General features: G+C 41.9%; 1 protein-coding gene across 1 annotated transcript in view; it reads left to right on the forward strand.

Annotated features, from left to right (window-relative positions):
* Positions 1-7,164: 7,164 nt before the first annotated feature.
* HTR7 (5-hydroxytryptamine receptor 7) overlaps positions 7,165-25,229 on the forward strand; it is a 28,674-nt gene continuing 10,609 nt past the window's right edge. The window contains exon 1 of the mRNA XM_035539647.1: positions 7,165-7,691. Within this exon, the coding sequence (XP_035395540.1) occupies positions 7,165-7,691 (527 nt within the window). The remainder of the gene's footprint in view (positions 7,692-25,229) is intronic.

A 25,229-nucleotide genomic window follows, 5' to 3' on the forward strand; every position in this document is an offset into this window, starting at 1 on the left:
CGAGCAGGCTAGGGATGCAGCAGGAGCTGGGAGGGGACAGACCCAGGACAGCTGACCCAAACTGGCCAAAGGGGTATTCCATACCATCTGACGTCATGCTGAACAATATATATAGGGGTGGCTAGCTGGGGTGGGGGGGGGGGGGGCGGCTGCTCGGGGATAGGCTGGGCATCGGTCAACGGGTGGTGAGCAATTGCATTGTGCATCACTTATTTCGTACACATTATTACTATTAATACTATTATTATTATTATTATTATTGTTATTATTTTTCCTGTCTTAATAAACTGTCTTTATCTCAACTCACAGACTTTACTTTCCCGTTTCTCTCCCCCATCCCGGAGAGGGAGGGGGGAGGGTGAGCGAACGGCTGTGTGGTGTTTGGCTGCCAGCCGGGCTAAACAACAACAGCCCTTCACCAGCTTTGTAGCCCTTCTCTGGGCAAGTTCCAGGGCCTCAATATCCTTTTTGTAGTGAGGGGCCCAAAGCTGAACACAGTACTCGAGGTGAGGCCTCACCAGAGCAGAGTACAGGGTGACGATCACCTCCCTGGTCCTGCTGGATACACTATTCCTGATACAAGCCAGGATGCCATTGGCCTTCTTGGCCACCTGGGCACACTGCCGGCTCGTGTTCAGGTGAGCATCAATCAGCACCCCCAGATCGTTTTCCTCTGCACAGCTTTCGATCCACTCTCCCCCAAGCCTGTAGCGCTGCATGGGGTTGTTGTCGCCAATCTGCAGGACCCGGCACTTTGCCATGTTAAACATCATCCCATTGGCCTCTGCCCATTGATCCAACCTGTCCAGGTCCCTCTGCAGGGCCTTCCTATCCTCTGGCAGGTCAACACTTCTCCCCAACTTGGTGTTTTCTGCAAACTTACTGAGGGTGCAATCAATTCCCTCATCCAAATCATCAATAAAGACATTAAAGAGGATGGGCCCCAACACTGACCCTTGGGGAACACCACTGGTGACCGGTCGCCAGCTGAATTTCACTCCATTCACCACCACGCTCTGGGCCCGGCTGTCCAGCCAGTTTTTACCCCAGCCAGGAATGTACCTGTCCAAGCCATGGGCTGCCAGCTTCTCCAGGAGAGTACTGTGGGAGAATGTGTCAAAGGCCTTGCTGAAGTCTAGGTAGACTACGTCAACAGCCTTTCCCTCATCCGCCAGGTGGGTCACCCGGTCATACAAGGAGATGAGGTTGGTCAGGCAGGACTTGCCTTTCATGAACCCATGCTGGCTGGGCCAGATCCCCTGGTTGTCCCGCATATGCTGCATGATTGCTTTCAAGATGACCTGTTTCATCACCTTTTCTGGCACCGAGGTCAGGCTGACAGACCTATAGTTCCCCAGGTCCTCCTTATGACCCTTCTTATAGATGGGTGTCACATTAGCAAGTCTCCAGTCATCCAGGAGCTCTCTGGATGACCGTCACCGCTGATCACACGTTTTGCAACGGATCACCAAGAAACAACAGTATGTGATCGGCACGTTTCTGGCCTTGTGGTCTGATGAGTTACAAAGACCTGGGATGGCGTTAACAGAAGCCACCTGTGGCTGCAGAGACCAGGCTAGGAGCTCAGGGTGGCTTTGGGGGACAGTAGCCAACAGCCTGTCACATCTCTGTGAAAGGGGAAAAAACAGACTGATAGACAGTCTTTGCTGTTGCCACAGGTATGGCAGCCTTTTGTTATTGACAGTAGTAGAGGTCAAGATATTTCAGCAAAGGAGCTCTGTTTTGGCCTATCTGAGCCCGTAAGGTGTTTGTTTATTAGATCAGCCAGAACTGCTTCTCTGCCAGTCATTTGAACAATTAGCATAGCCTGAATGGTATTCTCAAGGCCTTTCTGTGAAGTGTGTGAATATAGAAGAGCTTCAAGTATTATTTCAGATTTTCTTTAACTATGTATGCTGTAACGATTTAATTTGTCTTAATTTGTCTGTAAGAAGAAATCCATAAACATATCAATTATTTCTGAATGGCCCTATTGGACTTGTACTAAGAGACATTGAACAAGATTAAGCAGCTTTTGTGTTTGGCAATATACAAGCTAAACAAACCTTTCCTTGAGGCACTGAAAATGGAGAACATTTAAATGGATCTTCATGAATCCTGCAGAACACTATTAGCTGTGATGGCGTAAGAGTCTGAGTATGAAGCACTTTCAGCATCACATATCACAAATCATTTTCACAGACCAGTGTGCAACCTTATTTCCTACATTAATTACTCTGATATTACTATTTTTGTTCAGGCCAGCCCTAGTGATCTACTTAAAACATCTTTATGGTTCTGACTATTAAGTCACAAGCCTCTAATATGCTTTGTTTTATCTGTGGCCTGAAGTCCTCCTAGTAGAGCCAAATTTTCTCCCTCTAGATATTTTTTCTCACTATATTTAGGTCTCAGTGAAGTCCTTTCAGGCATTTTTTTATGCAGTTCCTCTAACAATTCTTCTAACGTGTTTTCTATGGGCAGCCCAGGGTAGTGGCTGACAGATTTTTGCTTGTTTATTTATTTATTTATTGTTTAGTTCTGCATTTAGCACCTTTAGGAAGGTGAAGATATTGTTTGGTATCACCTATCTCAGCAACTCAGTAACAAATGTCGGGATCACTTTTATCATAACCTTAACAGTTTCCTTCATAAAGTTGCAGAATGAATTTTCAGGGATGAGAACTCTGCTTTTCTGCATGATAAAGAATTTCTAGTATAAATTTCATCTTAATTGTTTGTTTTCTTTTCAGATGACAGCTTGCTTTTGTTCGTATTTGCTGGTTCCAAAAAAGGAAGACATCATTTCACATTTATTTAACTTGCACAGATGTGAGTATTTATTTTGACAATGATAAGAAACACCAAGGATGTGAACGGTTACCTCTCTGTTTTACTGCCACAGAGTGGTGATGATTTATTTTCACAAAGGCAAGAAAGGACAGAAAAGAAACTGCAGCTGCAACATCTTTGCTAGAAGTTGGACAAGAGTGTTATTTGCTAAACTACATGCTGGGAATAAAAATCAAGGTTTCAATAATATTTGTCCATGGAATTCTACCCAGTCTGTGATAAAATATTCTAAATATTTTGACAACATATTTCCCCAAGGCAGAAGAAACATATACCTATACTTTATTTATTATTCCCAACAGCAGGTCCTCACCACACTTATATTGGTTTCCAAGAAAAGAAGATGAAAACGAAAGAAAAAAATTTACAAGAGATAAATGAAAACAACAGCTTATGAATATAGACTAGCTCAGGCAAGGAATGACAAAAAAAGGAGATGATAAAGAAAGGAAACATAGCAAGAAAATTTTCCTGTTTATTACATTTCACAGAACCACAGAATGTTAGGGATTGGAAGGGACCTTGGAAGATTTCATACTCATGTTGTGGTACTTTCTTGCTATGTATCCAAAATTAAATCGTTTAAGAATGAAAATGTAGCAGCATCTTTAAGATTTTTTTTTTTTTAAGATAAGCACAGCTCTTGTTTTCCGGACATGGCTGTGGAGGGAAAAGAGTTACTGTGCTGGGCTGTCAGTGGTTTTTCTTCTGCTGGTGAAGTTCCTCATGCTGCAGTCCTGGACCCATTTCAGTCGGAGGGCTGCAAGTTAGCAAAAACCTGCTGTTTCAATGGACTCTGCAAGAATTAAGTCCTCAGGAAAGGGATGAAGCATCCAGGATTTAGTGCAAGTTCTTTCAACACAGACATTTTAATAGAAACAGAATGGACATACCAAATCAACATGTGCTGGTGACATTATGTTTTCTTTCTTCCTTTGACCATGTCTATCTTACTTTACCTTGCTAACACGGATGCAAAGAATTGATACCAAAACCCACTGATATATTTTATACTTAGTATGAATCACAAATTCTGAAGATGTTCTGTGATTAACAATATCTCTGAAGGAGAAAAAAAAAAAAAGTCAATTATTATTCGTGGGGAAAAAAAAAAAAAAACAAAGAAAAAGCTTTCCTTGCTTTCTTTTTTTTCTTTAAATTTGGAACATTTCTACATAACAAGAATGAAATATCAAAGATGAGATATGCAATAAAGTATATTAGCAGGTGTGACCAAAATAATTTAACTTCAATAGGGGCATGAACAATGAGGGACAAGGGCTGTAGCACAGTCAGAGGTACACAGATATATGAAGAGGCTTTTATAGATAGAGAGCATAAATTACTTAAAGGACAGGATGTTAGTAAGCTCAGCCATGAAACTGATTTAATGATATTTTTTGAAGCCTAATGTCAGGTGAAAAGGTAATATCATGGGGTGGAAGAGGGATATCACAAATGTCAACTTGTTATTCTTGACACCCAATCAGCCAATCATAGGTTTAATTTCCGTATGCTGTTTGGAACAGCAGTCAGAATTTGTAAATAGCATCACTGAAGATGAAAGTGGGATGTTCACTTGGAAGGTTCAACCCTTAACTTCATGTGTGATCAGTTTTAAATGCATAGAATAGATGTAGTCCCATGAAATGATGTATGTTCTGTGCTTTCACTGGCTCTGGGGATATGAAAGCCTCTGAAACTCCCAGGGAAAGCACCTCACCAGACTGAGCCCAGCCCTGGAAACTGGAACATTTTTCCAGGTGTGTCCCAGTGAAACGCTTTCAAGGAAAAGATTTTAGAGATGTATCAGCTGCTTCATCTTGCCAAGCTTTTGCATTTTCTCTATAAAAGTACAAAAAAACCCACCTTTCTGTAATAGCATGTAAATCTCTTTGACTTAAATTGGTTGTCTCTTCAAAGATAAGATCAAGAGAGTAAATACAAAGAAGGGTAACATATAGCCTTTGAGAAAGGAAAGAAACCAGGTGATTAACTTCTAATGAATTGCATGGGAATTCAAGGTACAGAACAAAAGATGAGGCTAAAATCCTCCTTGTAGGTTGAAATGGGTAAGTGTAACATGCAAATGATCCTGCATATAATCCACTGAGTACACTTACAGAGTCACGTTCCAGAAATGTATTGAAAAGCTGTCAAGAAGAACGACTGATTTAATGAATTGTGTCAACACATTTGCAGGAAGCAACAGGTTATAATTTGCTCTGCCTTAGTGACATTTTAAGCAACTGAAAAATTGCCTTTACAGTTAGTATTAAACTGAACAATGTTATCAGCTTTTATGATATGAATCTATTTTGAACAAAATTTACTCAGTTCCTATCTGTTCCTAACTGTACTTCAGACACTATTTTAGAAAAATGTATTAACACAATGAGGAAATACTCCCCTTTCTCCACATTTTGCCTCAATGCTTTAACTTATTTTTAGGTACCCTTACCATTTGTAAAGATTCTTTTTCTTCTTAATATTTGCTTTGCTGGGGAGGAGGGACAAAGGCACTGATTTATGACCCTGGTAGGGTAAGTCATCTGCAGCTCACGGTTCACTGATAATTTCTGGGTGGTTAAACAAGGAGGGCTTTTATTGTGAGTTGACACAGTGAGGCAACTAAAACAAAAATGCATCAAAATAAGTGTCTGAACAGGGAAAACACTTTCAGCTTGATAATGGTCAAAGAGCTGCCCAACTAGCTCTCATACTTACAATGTGAAAGTTGCATATTTTATTATCATCCTCAAATCAAGATGTGGCGGTGGAAGGGAAAGCAAGCAACTGCACTCCGGAGTGCTGCTCCCCACCTGATGGATGTGCTGGCTTCAGTAGGCCACACCTGTGCTCCTCACATCTGACCCCAGCCCCAAAGTCCTGCTCACAGGGGAGCTGGGCCAATGCACAACCATGCATGATGCAAAGCCTGGTTCCAAGAGTCAGGTGATGCTGACAGAAGGGAAGATTTCATTAAAAACAAGACATTCTGTGACCCAAGTATTGAGGCCTCACTTGCTATGGATCTATGCTTCACCAGTGCCTAGGAGTGTCAAATGAGCTTTGTTTGGGTAGTTGAGTACTTATTAGGTCCTTCTTCAAGGCAGATTTTTATGGCTGTATGACGTGAGCTCATACTGCAGTCCCTCTTAGCACGGGGCCACACGTACAGTTCTTCCCTCTGCCTGGTGCAAGACCTCCCCTCGTCAGATATCGCTGAAATTGGTAAGTGGTTACTGATCCATCTGGGGTCAACGCTCCCACTTTCATTTCCTCTATTTCATCTGGTTCATGTTAGAAATACAAGGAGGCACTCAGGAGCAGATGTTTCCTGTTTTTAAAACTTGCTGCCTAGCATGTCACCTTACCAAGAAGTGCAGCCTTCTGTTGGCATCCCATGGGTAGCTGACACTTCGGACGGTTGGTCCTCCCTCCGCCTGGAGGCAAGGCTGTGACCTGAAGAACAGAGAAAGCTGCTGAGTCCCAGAAGCGGGCCAGGGCGTGAGTTCCAGGAATCCCTGCCGCAAAAGCAGCTACTTCAAAGCAATGCTCGTGTTTGTTTGTTTAACTTTGCTGAAAGGATTACACGTGGGGCAGTGAGTCAGTTGAAAACAATGCATTGTAAATATTAATAAAAAAGGGGACATGGGAAATGGAATTGACAGTAGTACAGTGACAAGGAAGAGCTCTAAACCCTGCCGATCCGCAGGCTGACAGACACCCGGAGGCACGTCGGCGCTGCCCGTGTGGCCGGGGGGCGGCTCGCAGAAGCCCTCTCGGAGCAGCAGCTCGGGTCCTGCCGGCGGCGGACCCCGGGCACCTCAGCGCCCCGGCCGGGCTGCGGGGAGCCGGGAGCCGCCTCCCCGCTGCCCTCCCGCCGCCGGCAGGTGGAAGCGGGCTCGGGGCGGCCGCTTCCCCACCCCCGGGGCCGGGGTCCCGCGGCGGGGGAGGGAGCGGAGGAGGGCGGAGCGGCTCCGGCTCCGCTCCCAGCCGCCGTCGGAGCAGAGCACGCCGCGAGTGGCGGCGGGCAGCGGCCGCCCCCCTCGCTCCTTCCCTCCTTCCCCTCCCCGGGCCGGGGGCGATGGCGCCGTGCCCGCCGCCCGTCCTCCCGGGGGGCGCCGTGGGCGAGCGCGGCCGCTCCGGGGGGCGCTGAGGGCCGGGCCCCGCCGGGGCGAGGGGGCGGGCGGCGCCCGAGGAGGAGCCCGAGCCGGCCGGGCGGCGGGGAGAGCCGGCGAGGCGGGGTGGGGAGAGGTGGGGTGGGGTGGGGTGGGCTGGGGGGCTCCATGGGCAGCTCCCGCCGCCATGGTCATCGCCCTCGGCAGCGGCCGCCTCTCCGGTGAGCTCCGGCCCCTCGGCGGCGAGGAGCCGCGGGCGCTGGGCGGCGGTAGGATGATCGCCGGCTCCTGGCCGCCCCGCAGCCTGGCCAAGCTGGGCCCGGCGGGCGCCCCGTCGGAGCTGCCCCCCACCGGCCCCGCGGCCGCCAACGACTCGCAGTGCGGGGAGCAGATCCTGAGCTACGGCAACGTGGAGAAGGTCGTCATCGGGGCCGTCCTCTCCCTCATCACCCTGCTGACCGTCGCCGGCAACTGCCTGGTGGTCATCTCCGTCTGCTTCGTGAAGAAGCTGCGGCAGCCCTCCAACTATCTCATTGTCTCGCTGGCCCTGGCCGACCTCTCGGTGGCCCTGGCCGTCATGCCCTTCGTCAGCGTGACCGACCTCATCGGCGGCGAGTGGATCTTCGGGCGCCTCTTCTGCAACGTCTTCATCGCCATGGACGTCATGTGCTGCACGGCCTCCATCATGACCCTCTGCGTGATCAGCATTGACAGGTGAGCAGGTGCGGGACCACCGTGAGTCCCTTCTGCCACCCCGGTGGCCCTGCCGCCACGCCAGGGGCAGGCCACAAGCCTTGGGTCCCCTTGCACCCCCAGGGCTCCGCCAGAGCAGCAGGTGCTGCCTGCTGCCGGCACAGCCCGCACACCCCGGTACCCCCTGCCTAACTTTGTGGCTCTTTGCAGAGGCTGAGAAATGTGCAGCATACCTCTTAAACTGCTTCGTGCCATGGCTAGGGTTGGGCTGCTTCTGAAGCTAGTGCCAGCATAACCAGCCTGAGTTCAGTGGAGTTTCCCCAGAGCAGAGAAAGCTCAGGACTTGCAGCTTATCGAGTTTTTACCGTTATTATAGTACTCTCTGAGATGACTATAGTTTCAACTAACAGAACCATTTTGGACAAATAAACTTACGATTGAAGGAAAAATAGCTCTCAAGTATTTGCATTTATGTATATGTATCTTCAGTCCCCTTAAAAAAAAAAAAAGAGAGAAAAGAAAAAAAAGAAAGAAACCAGCACCAAGCTGTCCTCACTGATGTTTCACTTCTTCCAAAAGCAGCTCCAGGCAGGCACTGGAGCAAAAATAAGGGGTATACAGACTGCAGGAAGAACTTAGGTGTTTCTGATGGCCATACGTCAAATCTCACATTTTGCTCTCCTCTGCTGAGGAAGGCTAACAGATTTCTTTATTCCATGCAGGTCCCATTCTAAAATCAGATGCAGCCTGTAACTTTCCTCTTCCACAGCCTAAATCCTATGCCGGGCATTTTAGCATCTCGAGGGAGACTGTTTTCCTTAAAACTCAACACAACCAGCAAAAATAGAAGAACTTTCAAACTAGGCTGTAATAGTTTATCAGAGTCCAATATCCAGCCTCAGCTGACAACTGCAGAAAGTTTTTGGATAGAACTCTGCATTAGGTTTCTGCAAAGAAACAGTCTTTCAGAAGACTTTCCCACAATAACCAGAGGTTGTTTCCTGCCAAGGAGCATCACAGTTTATATTTATTTCAAAACTTTCAGAACTTCATTTCTTTATAAGCATTCCCTGCCCCGAATGCTCTTTGTTTTGTGAATTCTGTAATGGCTAGCAGTTACCTGAATGCCGCGAAGCACCTTGTAGCAATGAAATCTACATACTAACTTTGAGTATCAAAGGATTTTGTTGTTGCCTTGAAATCTTTTGTTGCCATCTTTTAACTTAATTCTAGTATTGTAAGAAAATACGAGTAAGCTTATCTTCCTTCCCAACATTATTCTGTTTTTCTACCCCAGTAACTTTTAAGATAGCTCATTTCATTTTTCCACACTCTCAACATAAAATATTTTCATTCTTTGATCATTCTTGAGATTCATGTCTGAGCTCTCCATCTCTATTTCTAATAACCTTTTAAAGACAGGTTAACATAATTAAGCTTTCTTATCCAATTAAGGATGTGTGGTATAGTAGCATTGGAATAATTCCATTTTATGCTTTTTCATTGCTTAGCTTAACATCTGAGATCACTGCTGTATGCTGAGCCTGGACTGGTCACAGTGATGATCAGGTCTCTCACTTTCCCCCAGACAAATAATTACAAGAGATACAGCTATATATTTAGAACAGAATATAACCTATCATGTATTACTGCTTTTCATTAACAAGTACTGTTTTAAAACAGCATTATTCTCTTCTCGTGTTTGCATATTCCTGGTTCTATTACTGAATGTTTATTGAGCACAATCTCTTCATAATTCATTATTCTGTTGTCAACTCCCTATTTGAAGTCAAAATTCTGTCAATCATGATGCTTTAACCTCTGTTACCCAAATCCATTATGTAGTTAAAATAGGTGATGTTGTAAAGAAGAGGAGGCAAGCTAGCAATTAATTAGCAAAACGTCTCTACCACTTGGCAATAAAGAATTTAAAAACTCCATGATTCACAATGCTATTTAATAATAAATAATCTTATAGTGTTGTAACGCTGCTCAGACAGACCAATGATTAACTTGAGATGTTAACTACTTTTTGAAAAGTGAGTTAGTTGAAAATGTGCAGACCAATGAGGTGATGAAAATTAAACGTGAACGATGAAATGTCACCACTGTAGGATTGATTTAATGGCTCTAGCTTACAGGCAGTTGTTCTTACATTTGTTTAGTTAGGAAAGCTTTAATTATTCAGTGATGGAAACATACCTCTGAAAAAAATGAGTGCTTCTAGATAAAGTATTGTATATGGTACAGGAGTTTGCAAATCTCCTGCATATATGTATATAGCACATTAGAGGTTCAGGCCATTTTCACAAGGACTGTTTTCATAAGGACCATTTTCCATGGGTTTGGTGGAAACACTTGCATGTTTTATATTTTCTAGGAGGAGAAGATCTCTGGTGATAGAGCCCTTATAATCCCAGTGCAAAGAATACAAATATGACACGAACCAGAAAATCCAGAAGCAGGTCAGGAGTGAATGACATCACCATCCTTCAACTTGGCCACTGTCCTGGGTGCCATCAGATACACTTCTTGTAGCACAATTAAGTGGTCCTGTTGTCACATTTGCTTAGGGAGAATGATTAAGATAGGGTAAAACTGAACATTTTTTGAGAATAATTATGAACTGGACTGCCACCTGGCTCTTTAGGATAGTTTAGGAAGCCTTTGTCATCTAGTAAAGTCTCTCCTGAAGGGAAAGCTGCAGCTGTTGCAGGCAGGGCAGAGGCAGCAGATAAGTTAGATGTTCTCAGATTGTCGTTGTTAAACCTCTAGGTTCTTCCTGAAGCAGATATCAGATATAGCTTTATCAAGGTAAATAGCTGAAAAAATGTTGCTATTGAATTAATCTTTAAAAAAAAAAAAAAAAAGGAGGGGAGGGTTCTCTACAAACTGTTAGGCAGGGTTTTTAAGGAGAGGTAGTGTGGTTTGTTAGACAAACAAATATAGCTTGTAAAAAAAAGAAGGTTGAAGCCCTTTCAAACAGGATAAAGTGAGTAAATTCAAGAGGCTTTTTGATTTGTTTCTCTTGCACAGATATATGCTATTTGGCTCATGTCATTGAATGCCAGCAGCTGGCAGGCCTACTGCACAAAGTGTGAGAAATTTTGCTGCACAGCCCTCAATGGTGGATGCATCTTTCAGCTGAATTTCTCTATCAGTTGGAAAGCTCTTAGAGATGTGGATTATCATGGAGTCTGCCAATGGACTGGTTTGATTCTGTTGGGGGAAAAAAACACATTTTTTTTCCTGGCCAGACACATTCTGGGCAGTCTGTTCCAAAGGAGCGTGTTACTGCCAGAAATAATCCAGAAATGTCTCAAATTATGCCTTTTTCTTTTCCTTTCCTTATTATTTCCCTTTATTTATTTATTTCTGTGTGTAAGATTAGCTAGAGAAAACAGCATGGCTCTAAAAGTGTCAGCAAAATGCTTCACTCAGGTTTATAGACAGTTGGCTGATAGAGGGGCCTCCAGGACAGTGAATGGGAGACTAACGTGTTCTTTTAAAGCAATAGTAGAGTGACCCAAAACATGAAAGGTCTGACTCCAGGGACAGGCATCAAAATTAAGTTTTTTCATCCTCTCTACCCTATGTCTAAACACAGGTTCCCAAATAGGATACATACATATTACATTTTTGAATTGACACTTGAAATTTGCATATAAATGCCAAATGTCGAAGGGCTGGCTTCATTCAAGAACAGTGCTCTTGAGGACAAGGATATGAGATTCAAACAAAAACTCAAAAATTAAAAAAAAAAAATAAGGGTCTGAATAGAGCTGCTTGTTTAAGTTGCTTCTACTCTAAGTTGTACAAATGTTAAGACTGCAAAGTATATGTTAGTACGCTAATATGCAGATCTCTAGCTTTGTACAGGGTGCACATGGAAGAAGCTAATCTGAACAAGTCGTTTTTGTTACCTACAAAGAACTAAATTTTGTGGCAATAGTGAGATAATGTCCGTAACGACACAAATTTTGGACCATTATGCTTTTTTTCAGTTCATATCTTTCCTTCTATTTCACAAGACAAAAACCTTCTGAATTAGAGTGACCCAAGATGAACATGTTATCTTCGAGTTATCTCTACCTTATATAAGCCCTCACTTTGGGAGGAGGCTATCTGCTTATGGGCAGGTCTGTCAGAAGTAAAAACAGACGTGACAGGGAGACCAACATATTTCAACCTTTCCAAATTTTGTAAGGATTAAACAGGCATGACAGCTTGATACCTGGATAATCAATATTACCCTCACTATTTTCATGATATGAAGGGTAGCTCTGGAAAAAGGTAGCAGTTAGAGAGACTTGGGTAAGATAATTGTGCCTCAATGAATTGTGCCTCAGTAACCTACCTTAAACATTTCTTGTTAGTATTTTTTTTCTCCTGAAGCTCTACTTTTCTGTCTCTGAAATAAATAAAATATACCACATTTAGATTCCTTTACATTTAAGAGTGACTGAACGTTGCAAGTCAATTACAAGGGAAAGATGCAAACTCTATTTTAGTGGGTGAATGAACATGGTAAGGGAATTAATTGAATTTAAACTGATGTTGTTTGCCTGCTGATTCATCACGTTCTTCTGACCCAAGATAGCTACAGAAATCCTGTTTTGGAGAGTATCCACTGAATAATTGCATAAGTAGCAATTTTTAATTCAATTTAAAAATAACTCTTTGGCTTAGAAAGTAATAAAGTAACATAACTATAGCTGAAGAATTATAACACTTTCCCCACACCCACATAAGTAATGAAACGCTTCTGGGGGAACTTTTCCAGTCTGTATCTTAGCCAGCAATTCATGAGTATTCCAGACTTGCATTAAATTGATGAGGATTTTCAATTCTTGTGCAAATGGCACAACAGTGGTGCTTTCTATTGTTCCTGAGCTTTTTATACACAAAGAACTGTTCTCTCTCCCCTCCCTGTGTGATATCTTTTGCGATGCTCTAAATAAGTATGAATACTTATGCTTCACCTTAGAAGATGTCCCTCCCTAGATGCTCACCCATTTCACGGTTCCTTGGCGCATGCCTGGGAGCTGAAGAGGCCCAGTGCCTCAGAGGAAGAACTTGTGACTAAATTCAAATACAGACTTCAGCACTTAAAATAGCATCCAGGTGTCCAAATTCTGCCTACATCCAAAACTGATAATGTGACCTGAAAACCCTATCAGCAATTTCCTAAGCCTAATGGCCCCTAAGAGCCCTGTGTGGCTTCCTGTTCAAAATGAAACTCTTTTGCCCTTAGGCCAAGGGTGGAAAAGGCTGCAGTCTGTGCTGCTAGCTCTGCTCGGTTTCTTTAGAATATATATGTAGACTAGGTATGCACAGCTAGATATCAAACAATCCATAATTTATTTTGGATCTAGAATAGGTATTAACACCCACATGCAGTGCCCTCAGGTCCAAGAGAATCTGTTCAGCATACAGTCTTGAACAAAGTATAGTCTAAGAACTTTTATCATTGCTTTAGGTGATGCCTGTCCTGGTAGACCCTACGGGCTAGCACTGTCTGGCTCTGTGTTCCCTGCTTGGAGTTTGGCTCTGGTTGATTCCCATTCTGAGGCACCCTACTTTACGCTACATTTAGAGAACCTTAGTATGGGATGTATATAGGATATAAAAGTCCTGAGATGTAAGGTTTTTCTTCAGACACTGTCTGTAGGTAGTGAATCTTCTAACTTTCACTGACTTAAATGTGAAGTGTGTTCCTTTATATCTTTGCAAGGTTTAGATCCTCACACCTTGCAAGCAGTGGAGGTCTGATGTCACTGAAAGCTTGAGAAAAGCAGAAAGCTTCTGTTCAGAAATAAATGAGAGATTGAGAAGAAAAATAAAAGGAATCGTAGGAAAAGTATGTGATAGAGTTACTACAATTGAGGTCTATATTGCAGATTAAAGTTTTGTGATCAATGAATATGGCAGCGAATTCTTAAATACTGTCACTATCACAAGAGCCATTCCTTCCATTGCTCAACTCAATAAACAACTGTGCTCTTTCTGAGTTTGTAAATAACTTGCTTAGCTCCCAAAAGATACAGGCAGTATTTCCATACACTAATATGGAAAAAAAAGGCAGGTTTTTTTTTTTATTATTATTCCTTTCTGTGTAGTTTTTCTAATTTAGTCAGCTTGAATGTTTCTCAAGTTGTTCTAGTTTCTTTTTGCAGAGAATTTGTTACTAAACAGTTTTGTAATCTCTGTTTTATTATTTACATTGAAAAGAGGTACAACATTCATTCTTGCTCGCAAATCCTGAGGTGAAGAAATTGAATTGGAAGTTGAATGCATTTTTAAGAAGTTTAAGGCAGTGCAATGTGTACCTCTCACTGACAGCCAGTTCCAAGAGAGTAAATGAAACTGGGATGTTGTGCTGTGCTAACATGATCAAACTTCTTTAGGTACCTTTTGGTGGCATCTTCAGGTATCTTTTCCTATGTCATGCAGGCAGCTTGCAAGAGATGCCGTTACTTACACTGTAATCTGTTCTTGGCCATAGGAATTGTTTTGTTACGTCTTTGCACAGACATTATGCCTCATAACTTGGCTTAGTTATGCACTGTAAGAATAGGAGGTAACAAATAAAAGGCATTCTAACAAAGAGATAGGCCATTTTGTAAAGACTTAACAACTCGGGAATAAAGTGGAGGTCTGTTTACTACCAAAACGAGTGGTAGTAAAAAAAGTTCTTCCCCCACATATGAAACTATCTTCTGCTTGCTCCTACCAGGGCTTAACACTGGCTGAGTTTTCAGAAGTGATTTGGGGGTTTCTAATTCTTGCGGTTTCATCCAGACATTTCATAGGAGCCTGATAGTCAGAGGTAAGGGAATATCAATTCACATTTTTGCCAAGCAGGGCATTCAGGAGACATTTGAAAAGTGATTTTTCCTGTCAAGGTCACAAAAAGAGTTTCCATGAGTGAGATTGTATTCGCTTCAAGATTCACAGGAATAATAAAATGGTAGAAGCACTCACTTCAGTTTTTTCAGAAATATCTTCTAATATAAATCACAAAAATACAAATATATATCAGACTGGCATTATAGCATAGTATAACCTCTGTACACTGATTTCAAACTATATTTGCCTACAGTATTTTTTCTCAAACTGAATAAATACTATAGAATGAAGCAATCAGGCATTTGTGGTTACTGTACCGTGCTTGAAGCTATTCTACTACTGCACTGCTAGTAACATGCTTTCACAGCCTTCTAGAGGAGCAGAAATTAGTCAAGGAATATTCTTTGAATTTTTCTGGAATAATTTTCTCTGAAAAAAAAAGTTTTAGTTATAAAAAGCCTTGTAAATTACATAAAGGAAATATCTGATTTCTTTAAAAGAGATCTAGTATTATTTTTAATACTTTTTTTTTGATTTTGAAACGTTTTATCAAAAACAATTGTGGCAACTTTTGAAACAGAACATCCCATTTAATCTGCAGTTGACATTGTACATATGTCTATGACATGTCTCTGTCTTTCCACTACAAAACCCTTTCATTTATCTTTTTTTTTTTTTCCTCTCAGCATATCACTTAAAGATCTGGTCCTTTCTGTGTAGAATAGGAAGTCTGAAGAAAGATCTGCCCATTGCAGTTTTTGCATGAACATAAAAGCGCTGGAGAAACAGCTGAGTCTGCCAAGATGCAGTTGTCATACAATACAGATTGGGGAGTGAAATTACCAATTCTGGTACCTGATTTTACAAAGTACGAGCATCATAAATCAGTGCTCAGTGCAGTTTTTCCAAACGGTCACTAGTGTTAGGTGAGGATAACTTCTTATGGTCGGAAAGCTCACAAGTGTCAGCTTTTCACATCACACTTCATAGCCAACTACTTCTAAAGGATTGTTCTGCTCTTGCCAAACTTGACACACACAGGCTGTCAAGTTCTCTTGTTCCAGGTCTACTCAGTGACACTGAGATGCTTGATTCCTCATAGTATCATTGCAGAATTTCATGAAGAGATTGCTGCTGGTAATGCAGTGGGAATGCTCCAAATCTAAACTGTATTTCTAGGGAGACAGGAGGAGAGATTGTGCAGAGAAGAGGGGGGAGTCAGCAAGCTGCTTCTAAATGAGTCTGAGCATCAAGTCAGCTAGAAATGCTAATAACACACATTGGTTCTGCCTGCTTAATTTGAAGCTTGAGTTCATATTGGAGTTAGATCACAAACTTGAGGCAAATATTTGCTGTTGTAATAGGTATCGCTTGTTACAGTTCTTCTAAATATATAGAAAGCTAGACTTGGCAAAAAGTTGACAGCTTTATCACCCAAAAACAGGTAGAAGTTACCTTTCAGTCCTTGTGATCATGAAGACTCCTCTGAAATGAGCCTAAGAATATTACTGCATCCCATATGTAATCCCATATGTTATCCCAAAATCAAAATTTGCTTGTCTTGGTCATAAGTAACAATGGAAGATGAAAATGATGCGAGAAATTGAAATCATTTGCAAATACTGAGTGTGGATGCACAGAACTGAAACTTTTGCAAAGATAAGAGTAAAAATTTTCAGTTATAGAGTTAAAGCTACAAGGACTTTCATAGCTCTTTGCCACTACTCACATGCTGTTCACTTCTGTTGACTTCACTACAAGATGAATATGCATGTGAGTGAAACTTGTTTTCAATTTGTTTGAAGTAATTTAACAAAATTAAAGAATGAATGCAGCAGCTTTGATTTTCCTCTTCTACCTTGCCATTCAATCAAGAGGCTTTATATAGAACATCTCGATTATCTGATACATAAGGGTGGTTCCATAAATATTAGCATGTACACAAATCAGGTAGTGATTCAAGTCTAACAGGAAACACGTTTTGGGGGGGCAATTTGGAGACAAGAATGAAAATTCTACCAGTGCCAGCTGTTCTAGTATTATGCCGAACAGAGATGTGCAAGGAAATCCATACAGTACTGAGTTCTTCTACAGATGTTCTTTCAGTCCTTATGCTGGCCTCTGCTATCAAATTGTGAGCTAGCACAAGAGATCACAGAGGGGGTTAATAATATTGTTTACAATTATTTCCTGTATATACAGCAAAATGGTCATGATTTGTATAGAGGACAAAAGCAAGGAGGGACATTACAAAAATAACTTTTAAAAAAAAAAAAAAAAAAGAGAAACCAGGGTGAAATCTATTCTTAGAGGTACATTGTTTCTTGATGAAAAAGCTGGCAACAAAGTTTTTTCCTGAGATATATCAAGGAAATGGGTGTTTTTAGGTACCTTCAATAACTTGAAATCAAGTTTTGTAGCTTGCGGAAGTGTAGATTAAAAATATAACCACAAGGAGAGTTGGTTGTCGATTTCTGTTACATTTTTTTATGTTCCTTTACGGAAACCATGGGGAATGGAGGTGGAGCCATGCAGAAGGATAACACTTTTTCTCACGCTGGGAGCTGTAGGTCTGCAGGGGGTGGCAAGCTGGGGAATCCAAAAAAAGGAGCAAGCTGCAGTCAGCCATGTCTTAAAGGTGGTGGGAAAACTGCTCAGGGACCAAAGGAAAAGTTTGCTGGATCTCAGACATTCACTGACTTTGGTAAAAACAGAACTTGAAGCAAAGGCTTGCCTGCAAGGGGACAGTTCTTGTGGGATAATTGTGTACAAACTATCTTACTTCTAACTCTCCATGTGATGAGCTTTCTGTATTGAAAGACATTAAATTGCTAGTTCTCATTTAAATTAATTTTGACCTTTTTGAATTGAAAACTCTTCAGTCTTTTGGGGATAAATTATTATTGTAGAAGATGTAGGCCATCATGAGGTCTCCATCCAATAACCTTAGATGCAGTTCTGCTGCTTTTATTCCCACTGAAGAACACCGGTCTGTAACCTTGCTGGCATTGGAATCATCATTTCTCATGAGCTGTGTTTTAAGTACCTTCAATCAGAGATACAGCCTCTTGCCACTGCAAGAGAAATTGAACCCCAGATACAGAGCTTTTTTATATACTTTATTTAAAATTTAATTGCTTTTCATTAGAGATGCATTAGAAACTAGGGACAATGTATTTCAACATATGGTTTGCAGATCTCTGGAGACAGACACACAATGTGACTGCAAAAAAAAAAAAAAAGTCTGTCTGTAGTGTGTTTTTCCTAGTTAGAGGGCTAGGAAGTGTAGAGCTACACTAGGAAATGTAGGGATTTGTGAATCAAACTAAAGAATACTGGCCTAAGAGATTTACTCCAGTAACCAGTATTTAGAAATTGGTGATAGACATAAAAAATAGGAGGCAGGAATGGAAGGAATGAGCACAGTTAACAGAAGTACATGCTATTATCTAAACTTATTGTATAATTTGCAACATAACTGTCATTGTGAATACAAACCATAAAAACATGTTGTGATTGTCATGAAATATTTCATATACACAGACCATTTGCCAGAATAACTTTCTGTAAACAGTTCTTCATGTGGGTTGCTAAATTTTGTTTATTTGCTGTAGAAGTAGACATTTAACAAATATTTGAAATACTAAATCACTGAACAAAGTCAGTGTCTGTTGTCTGGCCACAAATTACTTGGAAACATTCATACACGTGGCCCAAAGCAGCTGCTGGCAAGATGCAAGCTTTTCTTTAGTAGTCTAATAAGATGTTTTGATCTAAAAATAATACAGCTCCCACTCTAAAGACTTTATTTTTGATTGTTGTGTACTTTAGTTTCCCTTTCACCTTAAGAATATGCATTTGGAGACCCACTTCTTAGCACAAGCAGTTTTATCAACAATGCTAATTGTAGTCTCTCAAGAGTCTATTGTCCCATATTAAAAAGCTATTTTTGCTACGTGAGTTTGGTCATTAGCAGAATACAAGTTTCTTTTTTTTTTTTTCTCCAAAATAATCCAAACTAAAATGGCATGGTGGACTGTTTGCCTGTGAACTAAATATAAAAGGAGGCTTAACATTTCTAAAACCTGTTACTTAATGTTAGTTCTCTGCACTCTGCCTAGGTACTGAAATGAAGGGAACATCTTATCAAATATCCCAAACACCTGTAGTTCTTGGTGCACTACCTGAGAACTGCATAGGCTCAGCTGTGGTGATTCATCCCACGCTGATAACAAAGTTCATCTCCTAAATTCAAAGACGTGTTTGAAGATGTTGGTCTAGCAATGAGAACTGAGATTACTGGGAACTGTAGGCACAGCAATAAATCTTGGGTATTTTAGTCTTTATCTACACACAGTTGATACCATCACATTTTAGAAGAACCTTAGTGTTACCAACCTGTTGCTGAGAAAAGCAAAGGAAAGATGTACTCACTGAGCAGGGAGAAGAAGGGGCTTCCTTCTGCTGATCCTACGTCTTTCACTGTTTTCATGTATGTTGCGGCATCTGTAAAATGAACAGAGAAGAGAGGCATGGGATCCTTGATAATCTCTAAATCCCACTAGCTTTAAAGACTTGGGAGGAGGACGTGGCCTATCATCAGCTGTACCTATTTGTGTTTTGGCATAAAGGTATAGCACTGAATTCTGGGGAACATGAAAGGGCATTTTAAAAGAATTGTGACCCGATACACACCCCCTGAGCTGGATAAATGGTCATTTGTGAATAACCAGTAGTTGAATCTGGCCTCAAATTTTGTCATTCTGTACAAAAGGCCCAAGAGTAGAGGGCCAGAAGCCCCTTTCTCAACAGGAGAAAAGCAAAAGATTTATTCTGTAGATTGAAAGTATTATGACTGTATGCCTGTGAAGTTGGTGGTAGCGGTTTGTGTTGTGTTAGAATTTGTTCTATATATTAAAATATTTAGTGTTGCAGATTTTGCATGATATTAAAAAGGAGAAAAATTATGAATAACGTTTCTGAAGGAAAATTATACGCTGTACTGGAAGCCTCTTGTAGGCAGACCCTTACTCAGCAAAACAAAAAGGATGCATAATCCTGACTAAATTTTTCTTAGGTTTTCTATCTAGAGAAGTCTAAGCTTATTCAGAACTGTCTTTACAAAAGTAGACCTGGTGATGTCTGAAATGGAGAGTAGAAACTTCTGGATCTAGATGAAATTCTACTGAAGCAGCAAGCTGGAAAATGCTAGCTACACGAAACTGCAGTCTGGCAGGTCTGAGCAAGACCCAGGAGGCTCAAAGTTTGTTGGAGTGGAGTACAAGTTAGCTACTTTCTTCATTCTCAGACCTATTGGCGGAAATGAGTAAATATTATAACAAATAAATAAACTATTAAATTCTGTGGCTGAGAAGGGCTAGACATACAATTTTACCCACCACAGTTTGGGTTTTGCTGCAGTTAGCTTTCATAGCTAGATGTTTCTTCCCTTCAACCTTCTCCTTCAGTTGAAGGGCATCTGGGGCTGTAGACTTGAAGATTCTGAGTGATTGCAAGGGGAATAAATCCTTGTAAGATTATGTTAAATTCCTACAAAAATATTTTTCCAGTTTATAGAGGAGAGCTTGATCTGATCAATTTATTTATCGGAATGAAGTTCCAAAATATTACAGAACGAGGTATTTTCAAAGGAAATGACAACAAGCAGGAGTGTTGCAGTGAAGGAAGAACTTGGGATCTGGTGTATAATCATGTAAATAAATTCGTTTAAACAAGTGCTAAGGAAATAAATGAGTTATGACTGGGAGATGTGGTAGATGTACTAGACCTGCCACTCATTGGCATGAAAGATGATGAGATATGATAACCTCATTCTGTACCACACACTTAGCTGACAATATACTGCTAGAATATCAAGAAAAGGCAAACAAATAGCTGTTTGACTGACTTTGACTGAAGGAATCACCGTATTATCTTCTGATAAGTTCCCACTGCACAAGTTTCTGTTGGAAAGGACTGTTTTCTAAAAGGTTCTCAAGCTGCAGATACACAACTTGATCTAACTTTTTGCCTTCCTTCCTTAATACCTTCCCTTCATGCTGTGCTCTCTCCATCCCACTGCTTCCCCTTACAAAACCATGTATGATTACTTTTTATGATAGGACCCTATTCACATTAGGAAGTGAGATGTTTTTACTGCTGTAGAAGAGAAGCAACTCCAGAGTCTGCGTCTTTAAAAAAATGGAGTTGTAGTAGATCAGAATGGATTGTTCTGTGTGGTGTTTTTACTCTGCTGGGCAGCTGAGCTCCACCACAACTGCTCTCTCACTCCCCCTCCTCAAAGAAAAAGGGGAAGAAAATACGATGGGAAGGGCTCAAGATAAGGACAGGGAGATCGCTCACCAGTTATTGTCACAGGCAAAACAGACTCAGCATAGGGAGATTAGTGTAATTTATTACCTATCACTAGTGGATTAGAACACTGAGAAACTAAAAGCAAACTAAAAAAAACACCTTCTTCCCCCTGCTTCCCTATCGACCATCTTCTACCTCCTGCGCCCAAGCAGCACAGGGGAACGAGGAATGGGGGCTGTGGTCAGTCCCTAACGCTTTGCCTCCGCTGCTCCTTCACGGTCACTCTCCGCCCCTGCTCCACGTGGGGTCCCTCCCACGGGATGCTGTCCTTCCCAAACTAAGCCTGTGTGGGCTTCCCACAGGCAGCAGCTCTTCAGGAACTGCTCCCACATGGCTCCGTACCACCGGGTCCATCCCCCAGGAGCAAATTGCTCCAGCACGGGACCCCCATGGGCGGCAGCTCTCCCCAGGCCCCCTGCTCCTGCGTGGGCTCCTCTCCACAGGCTGCAGCTCTGGCCCAGGGCCTGCTCCTGTGGGGGCTCTCCATGGGCCGCAGCCTCCTCCAGACCACATCCACCTGCTCCACCGGGGGCTCCTCCATGGGCTGCAGCGTGGAGATCTGCTCCATGTGGGACCCATGGGCTGCAGGGGGACAGCCTGCTCTACCAGGGACCTCTCCACAGGCCGCAGGGGAGCTTCTGCCCTGGCACTGGGAGCACCTCCCGCCCTCCTTTGCACTGACTTTGGTCTCTGCAGGGCTGCTTCTCTCTCATTTCTCACTCCTCTCTCACAGCTTCTGTAGCACAGCAGTTCTTTCCCTTTCTTCAGTCTGCCCTCCCAGAGGCCCAACCAGCATCTCTCCCTGGCTTGGCTCTGGCCAAGGTCCCTTTTGGAGCAGCTGGAGCTGGCTCTGATCTGACATGGGGCAGCTGCTGGGCTCTGCTCACAGAGGCCACCCGGCAGCCCCCTGCTACCAAAACCTTGCCATGTAAACACAATACATTTTAGTATCAAAATATTTTATGCAGTTGGGATGATTTTGCTACATTTATTTATTATTATATTTTTGAAACTAACACAAGTGGAATTGTCTCTGAAGTTTTCTTCTGATATTTCAGAACGCGCTGGTTCAGTTCATTTGCTTAAATGTGAAAAGCAAGAGTCAGCCACCAGTGTGTAACTAACCAGTGCACTCAGGATTAAAAACAAACAAACAAATAATAATAATAATAAAAATAGACTTTGGATTTTTCCTTCATAAAAGTCAGAAAGAAGGCTGATTTTAGAGCTTTCATAAAACACAGTATGGCTCTTTTCATTCTTCACACAGCACTGCTATATACCTGTAAGAATGTGACTTTGAGCAGAAGTAGCTTATTCTAGCGTTTTGATTAGAGTGGTACCTGGGATGATTGAATTGCTCAGAATTTGGAAATTTATCACAAACTCGCTATGTCTTTTTTTTTTTTTTTGTTGGTTCACTGGTTTCTTTCTTTCTTTTTCTTTCTTTTTCTTCCCTTCTTTCTTTTCTTTTTTTTTTTCTTTCTTCCTTTCCTTTCTTTTAATTGACTGAGCCTTACAAGCAAGCTTTGCTTGCTGCTACTCCCAAGTAGAGAATCACTGATCCAAGTTAGTCAGCCAGAATATACTTGTGTTTGAGGAGATACAGTGACTTTTTGATCTTGGACTTTTTTTATGAAACTGAATTACTTAGATACTTTTGCTGCTTTAGTACCTCAGTCACAATCCCAGAGCTGCCATTTCCTACTTTTATTCTCCTAGTGGGTTTTCGTCTTGCTTTCAGACCTATGTGCATTGAGAGTTCCTTTGTGAGAGGGTTACATTAGTGAAGAGTATGTTTTACACTGAACTATAACGACAATATTTTAAAAGTATTTTTCAAGAAAGGGCTGAAATTAAAACCCTTGGTGCGCACTTTCTAGGAAAAGTAGGTACCTGTGGCTGACATTTCCACAGCTGATATTACAGAGAAATCCATACACTATACAGACTCTATACAAGATGCTTTGTGCTTTCAACTTAGATTTTCCTGTGTAACATGGTATATTGACATTCTGTGTTTTTCTTCCCTGCTGAGCTTTGGAAAAATTTAAACTTGAGGTGAACATTTCAAATCTTTACATACCTGGCCCAAATGAATATAGCAAAATCTTGTTGTAATTTTTGACATATTCAGGCTTGTCTTCAGGCAAATACTACAATGGCCAAAGCCAAAAACGTCGAAGTAGATCAATTCTGTATTTAGATTCACCCATAATGATTATATCACGGTTCAGTAGGGCTGTTGCAAAATCACTGTCATGGAGAAGCAAAGAGGAGTATTTGGACCAGGTCCTTCCAGAATTTTTCCTGTCTCTACTGAGACAGGAAGAGATAGAAGGGGGAGGAGGGAAGAAGGGGTTGTTCCTTAAGTGCTTTGTCTGGAGATATTCTGTTTAAATTGTTTGTATTCAAGGAAGGAAGAGAGAGGACATAAATATCATCACATTTAAATAAAGCTATTCCCTGAAGATACTTTGGTTTAATATAGTGGTATTATCAGTTCAATGGGCTGCGATTTTTCATTTCATTCATCACTTACTTATACTATGAAAGTTTCTGAAACGCTTCATTTAATTGTACTAAATAGATCAGTCATGATTTTCTAGTTAAAGTTGTAGGAGGCTTTCATTTTGAAACACCATTATAACTTTCAAAATAATTCCTTTTAAGCTGATGTTTAGTGTCAAGCCAAGCGTGACTCATGTAGTGAAGTTGGAGAAAATCACCTTAGCCATTTTTACATTATGGGAGTCTGACAAGCATTTTCTTTTTAAAAAAATACAGCTTTCATCGGTCTGAAATCAAGCCTCCACACATTTTAGTTGAAGATACCTGTTAGCTTACCTCAAGCAAAAAAAAAAAAAAAAATGGTTATGCAATTAAAGCGCTAACCAAGGCTTGCAATGACCCTGTCATAAGGGTCTATAGGCTTATTTGTGGTTCTGGCCTGGTCACTTAAACTGCACGTAGACTGAAAGCCTGGTATGCTCAGGGCAAACCCTGATATTCAGGTTCCCCGATCACTCAGAACAGAGCTCTCTGTATCTCCCTTCCTGTGTGTTTAGGCTTTCTCCTGCAAAAAGCAATGTATGTAGGATGCCTGCATCTTGTGTCAGTATGGTGCTCAGGGAACAGCCAGCGCACCCAGCTGGATGCAGGAATTGGGGGTTCCATGTTTGTCATTTTTGTGGTGTTGAACTGGACATCCTGGACATCTTCCTCCTGAGAACAAGTTAAAGGCCTGGTGTCCCATCCCTGATGCATGTCTCCACCACTAGCCCTGAGAAAGTTTCCAGGCTGCTCCAGCTGTATCCACACAGGCAGCATCCCATGTGCTGATCAGAGGCACTTCAGTACCTTCTCTGAAGGCCCTCCTAGAGCTTCGTAGGCTTTCAACTTTTTGTGTAGCACATACATTTTGGGACCCACTTGCTGCCATACACAAAGGGGCCATCTGGTGTGTGTGTTTGTGTATGTATGTTCCTGCGTATCCGTGGGAGGAGATTACCTTAGACTGACATGTTGGTCAAGACATGTTGCAGACGCTCTAGGCCTCAGACTGCTTCTTTGCTCACCTAAGGCATGTTTGTGTTGGTGTCTGACTGTCAGAGTACAGAACTGAGAGAAAACACATTGGTGTTTTTATTACAGTCTACTTGAATGTTTGCACTGAACAGGGTAGTCCCAAGACTGAGGCACGTCTGGTGGTTGTCTCCTGGCACATCTCCTATGGCCTGGCTGAAGCCAGCAGGCTGGCCTGGAACCATGAGCGCTTGTCTTTGCCACAGGACAACAACAGCCAGGATATGAAAGGGAAAGAGATGTGTGCTCTGTTAATATGTTGTGAGTTGGAGAACCAAATCCTCTCAAGTCAGTAAGGGGAAGGAGGGAAATTATGTTAGGAATAGGATAAACTCTGGCAAGAACCTGAAATCTTCATTAGCTTTGATGAAGGCCCTGGGCCTGAGGGATGGGAGAGGTCGGATAGCAGTAACCCAGAAGAGGAAAGTATGGATTTGGTATCTTTTTCAGTTTCTAATCTGTAGAATTTATTCTTTTCCATTCCTCTATTTTCTTTTGCTCAGGAACTGCCTCTGTTTAACAGAGTACGAATTACATCTCAGCTGGTGTTTCAAGAAACCACATCTTTGCTTAAAGTAATTCTCCCCCACAGCAAGGGCAAAGCAGCAAATAAAACTTTTCCTAACAACAGCTGTTCCCAATATCAAGTGTCTGGAGTGTTTCTGCCTATCAGCTGGGCAACTTGGGTTATCCTGGTGATATCCAACTCTCATGTTTTCCCTATACTGGCTAGCCTATAGGATCAAATGA

Source organism: Cygnus atratus, chromosome 7, assembly GCF_013377495.2.
Source record: "Cygnus atratus isolate AKBS03 ecotype Queensland, Australia chromosome 7, CAtr_DNAZoo_HiC_assembly, whole genome shotgun sequence".
Classification (NCBI taxonomy): Eukaryota; Metazoa; Chordata; class Aves; order Anseriformes; family Anatidae; genus Cygnus; species Cygnus atratus.